The sequence below is a fragment of the Mobula hypostoma genome, chromosome 26, assembly GCF_963921235.1.
Source record: "Mobula hypostoma chromosome 26, sMobHyp1.1, whole genome shotgun sequence".
Classification (NCBI taxonomy): Eukaryota; Metazoa; Chordata; class Chondrichthyes; order Myliobatiformes; family Myliobatidae; genus Mobula; species Mobula hypostoma.
The window spans coordinates 31,614,501-31,632,010 of NC_086122.1; the positions used below are offsets into that span (position 1 = coordinate 31,614,501).

General features: G+C 40.1%; 2 protein-coding genes across 3 annotated transcripts in view; both read right to left on the reverse strand.

Annotated features, from left to right (window-relative positions):
- LOC134338229 (uncharacterized) overlaps nt 1–2,135 on the reverse strand; it is a 37,655-nt gene extending 35,520 nt beyond the window's left edge. For both annotated transcript variants that reach the window (XM_063033922.1, XM_063033921.1), the window contains exon 1: nt 1,228–2,135. The gene's annotated coding sequence lies outside the window, so the exon portion shown is untranslated. The remainder of the gene's footprint in view (nt 1–1,227) is intronic.
- Nucleotides 2,136–8,460: 6,325 nt separating this feature from the next.
- Nucleotides 8,461–17,510, reverse strand: part of yars1 (tyrosyl-tRNA synthetase 1) — a 47,245-nt gene continuing 38,195 nt past the window's right edge. Inside the window, exons 13-14 of the mRNA XM_063033923.1 lie at nt 14,298–14,439; nt 8,461–11,664 (exon numbers count right to left, since the gene is read on the reverse strand). Of these exons, the coding sequence (XP_062889993.1) occupies nt 11,554–11,664; nt 14,298–14,439 (253 nt within the window). The 3' untranslated portion in view covers nt 8,461–11,553. The remainder of the gene's footprint in view (nt 11,665–14,297; nt 14,440–17,510) is intronic.

The window sequence follows — 17,510 nt, forward strand, 5'->3', positions numbered from 1 at the left end:
TCAATGTTTAAGCAAAGTTTGGGATAGGTACATGGATGGTAGGGGTATGGTTCTGGTGCAGGTCAATGGGAGTAGGCAGTTTACATAGTTTTGGCATGGACTAGATGGGCTGAAGGGCCTGTCTCTGTGCTATACTTCTCTGATGACTACTTCTGTAACAAACAGTTAATTTAAGTATTTTCAAAATGAGATATAACCAAAGTCTTTGATCAAATATCTTGAAATACCACAAATTAACAAGTTTAATAATTTACTCTAACATTAAAGGAGCTTATGTTAAATTACTTAATTATGTAAGTCACACTGCACCTGCCAAACTTTAAACAGGACTTAAATTGCAGCTTCAGGAGCTGCAGACACCACTGAGCAAGCTTCACAGAAAGTTAGGTCTCACACAGTGAATGGTAGGGCACTGAGGAGTGTGGTGGAACAAAGGGATCTGGGAATACAGGTCCATAATTCATTGAAAGTGGGGTCACAGGTAGATGAGGTTATAAAGAAAGCTTTTGGCACATTGGCCTTCACAGTTCAATGTACTGAGTACAGGAGATGGGATGTTATATTGAAGTTATACAAGACATTGGTGAGGCATAGTTTGGAGTATTGTGTGCGGTTTTGGTCACCTACATCCAGGAAAGGTGTAAACAAGATTGAAAGAGTACAGGAAAAATTTACAAGGATGTTGCTGGGGGACCTGAGTTATAAGGAAAGACTGAATAGGTTAGGATTGTATTCCCAAGATGGTAGAAGATTGAGAGGAGATTTGATTGAGGTATACAAAATTATGAGAGTATAGATAGGGTTAATGCAAGCAGGCTGTTTCCACTGGGGTTGGGTGGGACTACAACTAAAAGTCATGTTTTAAGGGTGAAAGATGAAAAGTTTAAGGGGAACATGAGGGGAAACTTCTTCACTCTGAGAGTGTGGAACGAGCTGCCAGCACAAGTGGTGCATGTGAGCTTCATTTCAACGTTGAGGAGAAGTTTGGATAGGAACATGGATTGTAAGGGTAAGGAGGGCTATGGTCGATGGGTGGGGGCAGTTTACATAGGTAGGTACTTACAGGATGGGCAAAGGGCCTGTTTCTGTGCTGTACTGTTCTATAAGTCTAAATGAGGTACACAAGTCTCCTGGTTGTACTTAATAGGAAATTTTATACTTATGAACACCCAGTTCCCAAGTAGCTTATTTTGTTTCCCATATTTGTTCAATTAAATGCCAGTTTACCTGCATTGAATCACACCAATAGTCTGAAAGGCTTGCCCAGGTGTTTACATCTAACGGGCCGGGATTTCTCTCTTCTGGCCTGCCTTGTTGGAGAACCGAAGTTTGCCTGTCTGCTGCTGTTTTTCTTAAAACATTTATTTGTGCAAGACTCGTTCGCAGGACTTGCTATCTCACTCGTATCACAAGGTCAGACATTTGTTATTCGTCCTTGTGTCTGCGCCATACTGCATGCCCCTTAGCTTGATAGCACAGCATAGTTCTGAGGAATAAATCGCACCTCGTTTGCCCCGACCCTTATTCATAGGGATTTTCACGATAAAAACACTTTTATAAACGATAAACCACTAAAACTTCCACACATTTGAAGTTGAAAGATGACCAACACGGTCACTCTTCCACGTTCCCGCCAGCCGGCCGGATGGATCGGCGCAATGGACGCGCTCAGGGAGCGGAATGAACCCCCTCGGCTTAGTAGCGTGAGGAATCGGGACTATTCGATTTCACTGAAGTCACGTTTAAAAATCATGCCTTATGATCCCCCCCCCCCTTCTTTTGTAGCCTAGAAATTCATTGGGATCGCGCATATTTCCTGAGGTAAATGTGACCCTAATGCCTCAGTGTGGCAGCCACATTCAAGACAGAGGCCCACCCTCCTCGGATTTAGAAAGTTTTTGCAGCCCGCAGACCCGAGCCCGCCAGCGGCGGTGAACCGTAGATGGGCTGCTGAGGTTCGGGGAGCAGCCCACCATCCAGGACCAGAGAGGTTCCCTTCCCTTGTGACCCCGGCACCCTGGAACAGACGGCTCCCCCCTGCACATCAGTAAGGCTGATGGAGGCTTGCTTTTTTGATTACTAAACGGTCTATTTTAATCTTTTTGTTGTTGTTGTTGCAATACAAAGCTCCGTTACCCAGACGGGAATTAAACCACGTTAATAGTTTTACTACCACGGCACGTTGTTCAGTCCCGGAGTTCATACCGCATTATGCAGCAGAAGGGAATGAATGGCTGGACTGGGATGCTGGTAGGGTGGGGGGCATGCGGGAAATAAATGGGATTAGTGCAAATGGATGATATTTGGGGTTTGTGGGTGTGCTTTCGTATTCTGTTAAGAGATGGAGAGTGTGTGAGTGGTTTTGGAGGGAACAAAAGAATGAGGTGAAAAAGCAGGGTGGAAATTAGATGACAGTACATTTCAGAGGAAAGAAATGCATAGAAAGAAAAATCAAGAGAGGAAATGACGGGAGGATAGGGCGGGGTAAATTGAGTTAAGATTTCCGAGACAACATGGAGTATGAACACTCACAGTTCGGTTTTCACCAGGCGCTTCTCCTTGCAGGAAATGGCGCCAGTGAGGGGGAGTTGGTCGCTCCAGTCTGGAGTGGCAGAGCCTTCGAAGGAATCTCACCCAACAAGGGCTTTTCCTTTCCCTACTTCATTATCTCAGGACCCTGGATCCTGGTTAATGGGCCTCAAGATCTAGGTTGTTGGGGCACAATGTACAGCGGGAACTAAGTCTTGCCAAATACCCGTAAGTCATGAAAACATTGTAGGCGACCCGCTGGCAGACTGTTTGAGGCTAAAGGCAGCTTTGTGATATGGCTGAGAGCTTCCACGTTGATCTTCCCATTGAAGCTGACGTTTTGAGGCGATTGAAGAGGACCACTGGTGCCTCTCATGGTGCAGTCGATGGCAAACGTCGTTATGTGTCCTGCTCAGATACTAGAAGGTCCCAGTGCTTGAAATTGGTGGAGTGCTATGTCTTTTTGTGTTTTTTTTCTCTCCCTGGTGAGCAGAGTGCTTGTTGAGTTTTGGTCCTGGCTCGAGCATTTTGTCAAGGACCTTATAGAAATTAGCCTTCTCGACTCCTTTTGTACTGACGTTCACTGGGGTATTAAAGACCAAATAACAGCAACCAAATATCTTTTTATTCCATTTGCAATATGTCAGAGAATAGCACCTCAATACCAGGAATATTAAAATATTGTAAATTGGAATCACATACTGGCCATGATTGTACAGCTCTTCAGAAGAAGGCGTATGTGTGATAAACTTGTGTTTTGAAGGAATTTTCAGCTGAGATATTAATGTATAATGTGCAATTATATTAAACCCTAGTGTTAAAATATAATTGTTCTACTTTTTGGTGGCAAGACTGTTGTTTTCAGTTGCACTTATGGATAATGTATTCATCACTTTGGTTCAGCTTGGTGATTATATTTTGCCTGATCAATTGTTTAAATTTAATTGACCTAAGCATGCACTAGGATGAGTGAATCCTGGGTTTGAAGTTTTAGAATGATCGAACTTCCAGTCATTCAAAAGATCCTGTTTTATCTCAGTCAAGTTCTCCCTCAAAAGAGGCAAGGTATTCTTAACTCTATACACTCTGTGATAAACTCCATAAATGGATGTTTATTTCAATTAACACACATCAAAGTTGCTGATGAACGCAGCAGGCCAGGCAGCATCTCTAGGAAGAGGTACAGTCAACGTTTCAGGCCGAGACCCTTTGTCAGGACTAACTGAAGGAAGAGTTAGTAAGAGATTTCAATTTATTTCAATTATTTATCTTCAGGTTTCTGAGGATAGGCCTAAAACAAAAAAAAATTCAGAACAAATGGAATAGTAATCCAAAAGCAAAATACTGAAGATGGTAGAAATCTGAAATAAAATCAGCAAATACTTGAAATAATTTACAGGAAAAGCTGATATTTTGGGTCAACGATCTATCAATAGCCTATTATCTCTGATGTGGTGCTCCGTTGAAGATTGACACCAATGATGATCAGGAGGCTTGCCACCCATACCCTAGTGAGATACGGGCATTCGCCTGCATCGTTAACTTGATTTGTGCCTCCACAATTGCTGCCTGTTGGGTTACAGAATATTTTTCTGACACTAGATGTTCATGCAGCTGGTATGAAACATTTGATAACATCCTTGTCTCGTTAATCAGCACTATCAGCACAGGTGCACCACAAGGCTGCATGCTTAGTCCCTTGCTCTGCTTGCTTTATACTTGTGACTCTGTGGCTAGGCGCAGTTCCAATGCTATATTTAAGTTTGGTGAGGACACCACTATCGTTGGCCCAATCAAAGGAGTCAAAGAGGAGTGAGATTGAAAACCTGGCTGAGTGGTGCTGTAAAAACAATCTCTGTCTCAATGTCAGCAACACCAAGGAGCTGATTATTGACTTCGGGAGGAGGAAACCAGAGGACTATGAGCCGGTCCTCATCAGGAGATCAGAGGTGGAGAGGGTCAGCAAACTTAAATTCCCCAGTTAACATTTCAGAGGGCTTTGTGTAGGTCCAGCATGCAAGTGCCATTATAAAGAAAGCCTGGCAGCACCCCTACTTCCTTAGGAGTTTGCAAAAGTTCAATATGTCAACTAAGACTTTGACCAAGTTCTATAGATGTGTGGTGGATGGGTCACATCATGGCCTGGTATGGAAACACCAATGCCCTAGAACAGAAAAGCCTACAAAAAGTAGTGGATATGGCCCTATCCATCAAGGATTCACCTTCATAGACTCTTCATCTCATGTTCTCAATATTTACTGCTTATTTACTTTTTTTTTCTTTTTGTATTTGCAGTTTGTTTTTTTTCCACACTGGCTGTCTGCTGACCTGTTAGTGCAGTCTTTCATAGATTTTATTATGGTTATTGGATTTATTGTGTATGCCTAAAAGAAAACGAATCTTTGGATTGTATATGATGACATTTATGTGCTTTGATAAGTCTACTTTGATTTTAATTGATCAATCTAATTATTCACTTTTGACTAACTTCATCCATTGGTCAAAGATTAAAAATATCCCCGAGAAGTAAGATAATGAAAACAGAACATGAAATTATTTTCAAAAAAGAAAATTCTGGAGTCTGTTTTAATAAAGAACATGACAAGCATGTGTATTAATTTCTTTTATGTCGTTATTGTGTATGTAAAGGAGAGTTGCTATCCTTTGATCTATTTGTTATCTGTCTCTATCTCGCATTTGCCAGCTGGTATGTCATATTGAAATATCTACACCCCATCACAAAGTCATGAACTTCAAGTGAAATTGAAAACAATATCTTCTCAGCTCAGATATAAATCCAGGAGCAACAAATGAATTATTTATTCACCAATTATAATTAAACTCTCTATCTCACCGAGGAAGTTTGAAATCATCAAGGCGGGTGATTTCAACCCTCTAGCTCGCTGCTGCAGGAGGAGGTGTCTGTGTATGATGGTTTCTCACTTGCTGCTGCTGAGGGAAAGTCCTTGTATTCGAGTGATCGCTCTCTGCCTCGATGCCGTTGGTGGATGGCCCTGGAACAAGGTTTAATCGGCACGATTTGTAGATTTGGACTCTAAATCAGGTTTATGATTTTCTAGTTGTAGTCCTGGTTGCTACTTTTTTGTTATTACTTTTGGGCAACTTTTGAATCGGGATAGCTTCCAGATAGTGAACACTGAGCTGAACTGTACTGAAATATGTATTTTGATTTTGTGTTTTATGTTCTGTTTTCTCCCATATATTTTGTTGCCGTTTGCACAATTCTTTTTAGTAGGGGTAGGGGGTGGGTTGGTTTGATGTTTTTCTTTGAATGGCTTCAAACAAACATGGTTCTTCTTTGTTTCATGATTGTCCCAGGAAGATGAATTTCAGGGCTGTATGCTGCATATATATTTTGATAATGAATGTACTTAGAATCTTAAGTTGGAGGATGTTAGTTTTTCAAAGAGACATTGGGAACACGAGGGAAACAGTTCCTGTATCTTGAAAATCTCATGCTAGATCACGAGTGTATGTTTTCTGTGGCCGAACATACAGTATGTGACATGGCTGGCCTATCACAGACTTGCCAGCCAAGATGCAGGCTGCATCCTGCAAATAGATTTGGAGAATTTGTAAACATATAGCACAGAAATGGTGCAGTAAGATGCCCATCCAGGCTAGTCCCATTTGCCTTTGTTTTGCAGAAATAGCTCTGAGAATTAATCAGGGAGAATGAGGCAGTCAGCTACTGCTAAAAGGAGCACTTTGTAAAATCTCCTCAGTCAAGATTTTGACCTTGATATGATTGTCCTTAACGTTATCCTACACCACACCATCTGTTACAGTATCACCATTACCCCACCCCGGTAAGAAGTTGATAAGACAACTTGACAAGTGAAAACCATAAGGGGATTGAAGCACACTAAACTCCTGCTGACGTATGAAAGTACTTCAGGCAGAAATTCATGACCCTATTTCCTCCAGCAAGAGAATGACAAAGCATGGGGACCTTGCATATGCCATTGTTGCAATCACCTGGAGAACAGAGATTAGTGGAGCCTTACTTCTCTCTGTCACAGTTACTGCTAGGATCACCTCAAATACCTCATGGCAGTTGTAGAGCATCTTCTCTCAAAGTTGAAAAGGTGATTCCTTCCCTAAAACAGTATAACAGACATGATCTTCACTGTATGTGGTGTTGGAACAGGGCATCTGTTCTCATTGTGTGTTCCCTTTTCCCCAATCTCTCACCATTCAGATAAGAACCAAAATGAATCATTTCATTTTTATCCATGAGGGTGTGGAAAGTGATCGAGTGATCAGCGCTGACTGCCAGCCTCTTGCTCGCCGCTGCAGGTGTCTGTGTGTGCTGGTCTCTCACTTTCTGCTCCCAAGGGAACGTCCTTGCATTCAAGTGACCTTTCTCTCTCTCTCGATGCTGTCAGCTGATGTTGCCAGAGCAAAGTTTAATTGAAGCGGATTATAGATTTGGACTCTTAATTCAGGTTTATATCTAGTTCTGACTAATCAAGAATCTATCATCCTCTGCCTTAAATATACCCAATGACTTGGCCTTTCTCCACAGCTGCCTGTGGCAACAAATTCCACACTCACCACTAATGAGGAGAAATTTCTCCTCATTTCTGTTCTAAAAGGACACCCCTCTATTCTGAAGCTGGCCCTTCTGGTCTTAAACTCCCCCACTACAAGGAAACATCCTCTCCAAATCTAATCTATCAAGGCCTTTCAACATTCGAAACATTTCAAAGAGCACCCCCTCCCCTTCTTAATTCTAGTGAGTACAGGCCCAGGGCCATCAAGCACTCATCTGAAAAGCTATTCAATCCTGGAGTCATTTTCATGAACCTTCTTTGAACCCTCTCCAATGTCAGCACATCCTTTCTTAGATAAAGGACCCATAACTGCTCATAACACTCCAAGTGAGGCCTCAGATTGCTTTATAAAGCCTCAACATTACATCCCCACTTATATATTCTAGTCATTAAAATTCAGAACAAGAGATTCTGGAAATCCAGAGTAAAGCACAAAAAATACTGGAGAAATTCAGCAGGTCCGGCAGCATCCATAGACGGGAATAAAGAACCAATGTTTTGGGCAGAATTAGAAATTAAAAAAAAAAGTCTATTTTAGTGATAAGTGATTATCGTTGCTAAACCATAGTGATCAAGGTTTTGCCAGTTGTTTCAAGAACCAAATGGTTGAAGGGAAGCAGCTGTTCTTAAACCTGTTATTTCTTGCTATTTGTGAGACATTGTTATTGGCACATTTGCCTAAAGTCGTCATTGTATTTCAGAATTATTTGTCTGATGTACTTAAGGCCATTTAAAGCGATGAGCTGTAATAAAAATACAAAGACCAATTTTATTTTATAGTACTTTCTGAATGAAAACCAATGCCTAGAATTTGAAATGAAAATTTCAGTGTGATAATCTGTGGTCAGACTATAATTAAGGAAATCTAAGCGCAACTTCTGAACATTTAAATGCAGGAATCCAGAAACTCCTGAAGGGTCTCAGCTCAAAAAGTCGACTCTTCATCCCTCTCCATAGCTGCTGCCTGACCTGGAAGCTTCATTTGGCTTATCATTACCTAGTTATCTATGGCAGATGTGATAACCTAATGACTTAATAAAACTAAGTTGTATACCTTCACCCAGGATATGCCCTCTTTCATTGCTATAATCAGAGAGGAGGTACAGAAGGCTGAAAGCACACATGCAATTCAGAAACAGCTTCTTCCTCTCTGCCATCAGATTTCTGAGTGAACATTGAACCCATGAACACTACCTCACTACTTTTTGTTTCTTTTGGCACTACTTATTTAACTTAAAATATATATACTTTAGTTTTTTTTTTATTATGTATTGCATAAAGTTTGTCACAATGACATTTCATGGCATATGCAGGTGATAATAAATCTGATTTTGATATATTTAAATTCCGTAACAGACCCCTCCGTAAGCAATTTCAATATACAACATGCATACAGCTCTAAATTTGAACAAAGTATCATACATATGCTGGCTTTTTGAAAGAACTCTCCAATTAATTACACTCCCCTGGCTTTTCTTGGGACACTAAGTATTGGTCCTATCTGAAGTTTGCCAAAAAACTTACTTGTAAGTCTGAAAATGGAAAAGTGGTAAATGTATTAAATTCAAATGCCTACTTGAAGCAACAAGTAATACCCACAAACAATTAGTTTTCATTAAAATCCAAACTATGTGAGTGAAAGCTCCATCCATGATTTGTGTATAATTCAAGCTGATTTGTTTTAATATCTGTAACTGATCTTCAAGGTTTTCTATAACCAACACCCCTTGCGTTTTAACTCTAAAGGCAACATATATAGGTTATGGTTCAATTGTTATCAGTTACACTCAGCTAATAGGCTGTTTGTCATATGAAAATCAAGTAAACAATAACATTATCCTTAGTGGGGTAGCTTTCGAGCAAATCTTGTGTAGAAACATTACATCTGTTGCATGTTTATGATAACTAGTCATTCAAGTGGGGGTGTGGTAGAAGTGAAGGGAATAAGTTACGTATTTGTGTTTTGTTCTAGGCAGTTTGGTTCTGGGGACCGCTGGATGTCATTTTTTTCTACCGCTTAGTTATGCTTAATTGCATCACTTCATGATTGTTTTGCTAATAAAGTATCTAATATATTTCTTCAACTCTGTGGAACATCATTACTGGAGTGATTGAAGGGCACATCACACAAAGGTAACAACCCGTGTTAGGTCACCAGCAGGAGCAATTGGTTTATTAGAATTGGCCACTGCATCTTGCGTATGAACAATATCCATCAAGAAGTTAACAGTGCATAATTGAATGGAGAGCTGTTTCAAAACCAAACCACCTACACATGCATAAAATAGAGCACCATGATACCCAAGTACACTTGTAATAGGACTTGGAGGTCAACTAAATTAATAAAAAAATAAAAATTATACTGATTGTTTTTACAACGTAATTGAAAACATATCAATCACCTCCAATTAGTTTCCAACAGAGTTCATGGTGTTTAAAAGAGAGGCTGATTATTTTGTTCTCTCAAAATAATTTTAAAAACTCCCTATTTCTTCAATACACAAAATAGAAATTGCAGACATTTAAATATTCAAGAAATTGTTTTCACTTATGATCGGCGTATCTAAGTTACAAGTGCATTGATACATTCTGTCCCAGCTAGAGCTTGAAGCCACTTGGATTTAAGCAAAGTAAAGCAAAGAATTTCTGGGTCCCAATCAATTCCTAGGAAAAACAACAATTTCAGTTGCTTAATTTTTTAAAGATTATTTTATCATTTATACAACATAAAATTTCCAGTACTGAAGATGTCTAAAATCATTTAAATGTCAGAATAAACTGAAAGCCTAACACAGGTCTTGGCAGCTGGTGATATCTCTGATGCCATGACAAATTCCTTGCTAGAAATGCAATGTATTACTGCTGCAAACTCAGACATGCATTGTATGGATCACATGTACACAATGAAATCTGGTTATAGTCAGTTTTCCTGCACATTACTTCTTATAAGAATTAGCATCTGGCCCTTCAAGTTTGCTCTGCCTTTCAAGTTCATGGAGCTCTTTTACCTCATTTCAATTTTAATCTCAGCCCTAAATGACTTCCCCCTTTTTCCAAGGCTGTGAACCCTGGTTTAAGACACCTTAACAAGGGAAAAAATATCTCCTCTGCATTAACCCCTGTGAATTTTTAAAAATCTCAGCGAGATCACCTCTTATTCTTCTCGATGATAGAGAATTCAAGTCTTGCCTGTTTGATATCTGTTCATACAGCAAGCCTGCTTTCCCAGGAACCAACTTAGTGAATCATCATTGCATTCTCTCTGTGGCATATATATCCAATTTTATGGAAGATGACTACAACTGTTCTCAGTGTAGTCTCACCAACATAATTGTGACATGAATCCCAATCAGGTAAGTCACACAGCATGGAAACACACCCTCCAGCCCCAGAATCTGCCCAGGTAAGCATGCATTTATATTAATTCCATGTTATTCTCACATTCTACCACACCTACTGTACACTTGTGGAACAATTTACAAAGGCCAATTAACCATCCCACGTTTTTTTGGGATGTGGGAAGAAACTAGAGCACAGTCTCAGAAGAATGTGCAAAAACCCCAGACAGCACCAGAGGTCAGGATTGAAACTGGGCTACTGCCACCCTCCCCCATTAGCAAAAGTCACAGAAGATAAATATCAGAGCAGGCTTTGAGGCCGAGTAAACATAATTACTCATTTACCTTAATGAATGAAGGCAAGTTACAGATGTTTATAGATAGTCTACGTATATTAAGTTTAAGCTACAGAGTACTATGAGGCCAAAGAAACCAAAAACCATTCCGATGAAATTTGGAAGTATGGTCAAATTAATACGACTAATTTATATGGGCTTTAATGAATATAAACATCCTTCCTGAGCAATTCCTCAAGATAAAAGTCAAATTCTGCTCCTGTTTGTGGGTTTACAAGTGGCTAATGATGGCATCATGGAAAGCACAGACTTTTTCCCAGCTACAGGGCAGAAGATGCCTGATGATGTGCGAGGAGGAAGTTAGTTTGAGGTGCTGTATTCCTTCTGCTGCTTGAACTTCATCAGGGTTATATACCAACTATGATATTTATAATTAGTAGATAGTTGACTTTTACTGTCTAATTACTTGAGTGTCTAGTGAGCCAACTAACAAACATCTCAACTTAGACACAAGGTACATGCTGCCAAAACTACTGATGCAGTGCAAGGATGTCACCTTAGCAATAAATGCATTCTGTCACATTGACAATTGGTATATTAGATACTATTAATGAGAATGTGGTTATTCCAAGATTAATAACCTTTATTCAATTCCTTGATATTTCATCCTTTCATGATTTCACCACTAGCAGACGACATAGTTATGAGTTTCAGCTGAGAGACTGCAATAATATCCTCACTGTACAGGGCTGGAGCTGAGGTCTTAAAGCCAGATGAAAAGCAATCTCTGTACTTTCAAGTAGGATGTATTCATTAACTTATACTTCCTCCTTTTAGTGATTTACATGTAATGGCACCAAGTTTTGTCATAAAGTTCTTCTCCTGCCACTGGGCAATGCAATCATCTGAAATCCTGAAATCGACCTGGAAAATAAATAAGCATTGATCTTAGAAAATTATCTTTGTACAACATTTAACAGTAGGAATGGAATGTGTAAAAGAGATAAATGTTTCTTCAAGGATTAGTTTTGGATTGTTCCAACAGAGCGAAGAAATAGCAGAGTCCATATTGTCCTCTTTTGTACTGTACAAAATTCTACGTCAGGAGCTATTAATGTTAAAATCACATCTACCCTGGACTATACCAGATTAAATCTGCAAGTGATGTATTTGAACTAAAGTTTTCCTCTCGAAGGTATGGACATTATTCCAAAATTATCTTAAGGGAAGTTATGACACAGAATTGGTGGCATATCTTTTAGGGAATTGTCCTGACATTGTCACATTGCATGTCAAACTTAGAAAATTCTACCTGAGACTGAATAGGATCATGGCCACTACTTTGCTGTGTGCAGTAAAGGAACGGTGATTGTCAATTACCTCAGCCTCTAGATGCTGCTACTAGTCCCACATCTGATCGGACGCAGATCTCTCACGGGGACATTGTTTCCATGATCAGCAGTGAGGGTCCTTTATCAGTCAAATAATTCTCACCAATACATTTTATTTTTTTTTTTAAAAGGTAATTATTTTGTTAAAGGAGAGCAAGACTACAAAAAATCCTTTTTGCAACTTCTTCAGGGCCAAAGAGGTTTATTAGTTGCACGATCACTAATAATACCTGTAAAAACTCACTTAACCCCCACCTGCATGATATAATAATACTCAAGAATTTTCATTTATGAAAATTATTAAGTGTGAGTTTGTTCTCGTTTTATAAAGGCTGCAAAACTAAGTTATGGAGAAACAAGACAGCACTGAGTCATGGTGCAATACAGCACAAATACAGGCTCTTCTGCCCGACTCTTAACATCTCACTTAACGTACTTCTAAACATTTCTATAAAGGTCATCCGTTAAGTTTCAAGCAATAGAGACTGAGCCTGTCCATAACTCAAACCTGCCGATCCTGGCCACTTCCTCATTATTTCCTGCACTGTTTCCAGATTAACCACACCTTTCCTCCGACACTGTGACCAAAACCGCAATTTCAGTTGCAGTACAAGACTCAAAGGAATCCCCCGGCTTCTGATGAACTGTGCATATGCACAGTTCATCCTGTAGTAGATTAATCCTGTAATAACAGTGAATGCCATGACATTGCCAAGATTAAAAGCAGTACAAGTAGGGCTACCCTCTCCTATGAATGTGAATAATTTTACTCCGGGTAGAAAATTAAGGCGGAGCTTTGAAGTAAACTGTACAAATACAAATTATCAGTTAAAGATGCCAGGCTTGGGAAGTGGAGTCAATTGTCACTAACAAATCTGATCAGTTAAAAGACCAATACTGCCCACTACAGGTAAAATGGAAAATAAACAACCAACACATTGAATACATATTCAAGTCTTACCTTAAAGAATTTATTACTTGGTAACAACTTCCTCAACCCATACAAATCCTAAAACTACTCTGTACATCAGACTAGACAATTACATTTATTTGCTTTCACAATTCCAATATTTCTATATTTTCACAAATAAATTCAGAACGTACACATAGCTGGGGTGCCGAAGATTTCTGCACTACTGTATTTGTCAACATGGAGCAGACAGCGAGTCTGTAAATCTGGTGGGAGCAGAGGATGTTGGCAGTGGTGAAGGTGGAGCACTGCAGGAAGGGTATAGAACAGGTGGCAGAGAAGGGGCAGTGTGTGGCCTGGGTGCAGACACATCCCGCCCTGAGTCACCAGCCAAGGTCATATGATTTCAAACAATGGGTTTACAGACCCTTACAGAATGTCTCTCCGGTGCTTCCCACTCCCTCCCCCTTTCTCCAACCATTATTCCCCTCCCTCTGCCTTCTTCCCACTCTCCAGTCCACAATAGAGACCCATATCAGAACCAGGTTAATCATCACTCACATATGTCATGAAATTTATCTTTCTTTGTGGCAGCAGTACAGTGCAATACATAAAATTATTACGGTACTGTGCACAATACTGTATTTTATTAGAAAGAGAACAGCGATGGTTCAAGACAATGATTCCAGGAACGAAAGGGTTAACATGAGAAGGGTTTGATGGCTCTGGGCTTGTACTCGCTGAAACTTAAGAGGAATGGGGGGATCTCACGGAAAACTTTCTAATGTTAAAAGGTCTAGAGATGATGTGGAGAGGATGTTTTTCATAGCGGGTGAGTCTTGGACCAGAGGGCACAGCCTCAGAATAGAGAGACTCCCATTTAGAACAGAGATGAGAAGGAATTTCTTTCACCAGAGGATGGTGAATCTGTGGAATTCACTGCCACTGAGACCAAGTCATTAAGAGTATCTAAAGCAGAGGTTGACAGGTTCTTGGTTACTGAGGGTTTCAAAGGTAATGGGCAGGGGGCAGGAGGCACGAGAACAATAAAACAGCCATAATGGAATAGCAGAGCAGACTCAATGGGCCAAGTGGCCTAATTCTGCTCCAATGTCTCATGGTCTTATATTAAAACTGCTCAATTTCTTAATTCTTATTATCACAAGACATGCTTATTGCAAACAAATCAGAAGGGATACAGCATATACAATTTCCTGCAAGGGTATGTTCTGGAGGCTTTCTGGTACAAATATTACCTGCAACTTCTCAAATACTTTCTTCTTTGGTTTCAGTTCTTCATCTGCTGTACCATTTTCGAATCCCTCCACAAACACCCGCTCTCCTGGTTCAGAGCCTTCTGGAGGATTTAATGGTTCCACTTTACGCTTTTCTCCATCTCTGTAAAGACAAGGAGGACAAACTTGCTTTACAACATTGTCTACTTCAAGATCTTCAGGCAACAACTAACAAAGTATCTACTTTGAAAGTTGCTCTTTTTTTTCATACCTCAGCATCTAAAATCTAGCTTTAAATTTTATCAACCGGTGAAAATCTTAGCTTGTTAGAATGATGTAATTTCCACTCAATTTTACTGTTTCTAGATATAACGTGGCAACTATCGCATTATGGAGTCAGACTAATACTCCACAAACCTTTGGCTCAATGCTGACCACAGTGTGCCCCTCCCTCCAATCGAATCCAAACTTCCTACATTTGGCTCATATTCCGAGATTGTCAAATTGCAAATGGATGTTTATTTTATAATGTAATAATTTTTTAAAATCTCCATTATAAATTAATAGTTTGAGTAACCTGCAGGGCCCTTCATACAGATGTGTCTAAAGATAATAAAACTCAGATATAATGCCAAGAGTGTTCTTTCTTTAAGTACAAGCTTCCTACACTAACTTCAGTGCCCAAGTGATTAGCTCTACAGATAAGAACATAGATGGTAGGTATCATGAAACTAATCAGAGATATCACACCTGAGCCCCATCTATCAATGTTTCAGTGGACAGATTTCAGTATTGGGAACCAACCTAATCTGCTGCCCCTCTCGCTTCCAAATAAATAATAAACCATATTTATCATTAATTATTCATTCAAACAGTTTAGGTTTAGTAGTAGATTTTCCTTTTTCTCTCATTAGTGGAACACTATTTTCAGATGCACAACAAAAGGAAAAGCATGAAATATTCAAAGATTTAAAGTGTAATTATCAACAAATATATAAATTATACAACCTTGAGATTTGTTTAACAGTTGCAAAACAAGGAACCTATTAGAAAAAAAAATAAGACCAACCCTAGTGCCCACAGAGAAAGAGAAAAAAAACAAATCATACAAGCAACAGAAACAAGAACAGCAGCAGCTTTCCAAATCAAATTGAGTCCTTAGACCCAAATCCCCGGAACAGCTTGGAGTAGGCCTAAAGCCACGGAATGCAGTTCATCATATCAGCGGAGCAAGTTGCCGCAAAGTTCGCAGACATGAAGCACTGCAGCTGGGGGCAATCTTACAACTTTGGCGTTGTGGAGAGTGAAGCCCCCAGACTATCTGGGTCGGTATTTAAATCTGTCTGCACCTCCCGCTAGGAAGCATGGTGAATCACTCGGGGCCTAGATTTTGCTGCCAGAGAAGCCGTTCTCAATCTCTCCACATCAGCTTGGCGTTTTGCGTGACTCAGCCCCGCCAGACTCTCGACACCCTGACTTTTCTGTCTATCTGGGCCCACATTTAGATTGTCCAAATAGCATGTTGTACCTAGCACTAGGACCCGGGCCTTGCTGTAGCAAATCCCCCCAAATTGGCTCGGCGCTTACAGTGACCCACTCTTACACCTGGGTAAGTTGGACTGGCATCGGAACTCCCCCGTCCCATTTTCGCCCCTTCAAATCATCCACTCCAACTCCAAGTGCATCGATTTTGCAGTGCATCAGCAGGATACATGTCTCGTGCTGGCTTTGCCCTCGCTTGCCTTTCATTGTTTGTGGTGATAGTTTACCATAATTTACTTCGGGGAAAATAGTGTTATTAATAATGTTTTTAATGGAATGCCTTTGCTTTCAAACCACAAGTAAGCTGTCACATGTCTTCAGTAGTGCCTTCTTAACCGGTTTTCATGAGATTAGATCTCCATGACTTATAGTTCTCAGGGAATCCCTGATTCCCACCATTCATAAACCTTTACCCCTGCAGAAGGAGAGCTGGTAGTGTAGTGGGTAGCTCAACGCTTTACAGTGCAGGTGACCCAGGTTCAATTCCCACTGCTGCATGCAAGCAGTCTGTCTGCTCTTCATGTAACCCCGTGGGTTTCTTCCACATTCTCCGGTTTCTTCCCACAGTCCAAAGACATACTGGTTAGTAGGCTAATTGGTCATTGTAAATTATCCTGTGATAAGGGTAGGGTTAAATCAGGGATTGCTGGGCAGCACTGTATCTCAGTAATTATAATACATTTTTCTAAACCCTGTACAAGCTAGGAATCTAAGGAAGCTGAACATTTCACATTCTTGTGCATACTGTAATGAGACAGAGGGCATCTAACTTAGAGCTGCATCGAGCCGAAGCAAGAAAGAATAGGTCTGCTTAGATCCCATAAATAAAAGCAGAATAAGAGCAAGCAGACTCCACTTTGGCAGCAGTATACTGACAACTTGCATCAGACCCAGTGAGTTAGGCAAGTATAGAATAGTGTAATGCAAAGGCACAAATATTTTCTGCCAACTTTGTATTCACATTTCATAGCTATGGGTAGAGTATGATCTGTGACATTTAATAGCTGCGAAGGAGAAAAGGAATACTCTGCACAAAATTGAAATAGCTCTTCCATGGAATTCATTGTCTATAATTTCCTGTTAATCCTTATCGACTTGGAGGGTAATGTACTTGGGCTTGCAGACTAACCAGTTACAGGTGTCCCCTGCTTTTCGAACGTTCGCTTTACGAAACCTCGCTGTTACGAAAGACCTACATTAGTTACCTGTTTTCGCCGGCATTGCTTAAACACGTGCCTGTGAGCATCTGTGCTTTATGTCGATTTATTTTGAGCATCTATTAGCCAGATGAGTTCTAAGGTATCGGAAAAGCCTAAAAGAGCTCGTAAGGGTGTTACACTTAGCATAAAACTAGACATAATTAGGTGTTTCGATTGTGGTGAACGAAGTAAGGACAAAGTGAGTTTGGCTTGTGGAAGTTGATGAAGATGATGTTGAAGAGGTTTTGGTATCCTATGACCAAGAACTGATAGATGAAGAGCTGATGCAATTGGAAGAGGAAAGGATAACAATCGAAACCAAATGCAGTAGCAAACAGACCAAAAGTGAAGTTGTCCAGGAACTGAACGTAAAGCAACTGCAATGATTGCAGAAAAGTACGACTTTAATTTTGAAAGGGTACGTAGGTTTAGGGCATATTTGCAGGATGGTTTGAGTGCTTACAAAGAACTGTATGATAGAAAAATGCGCAAG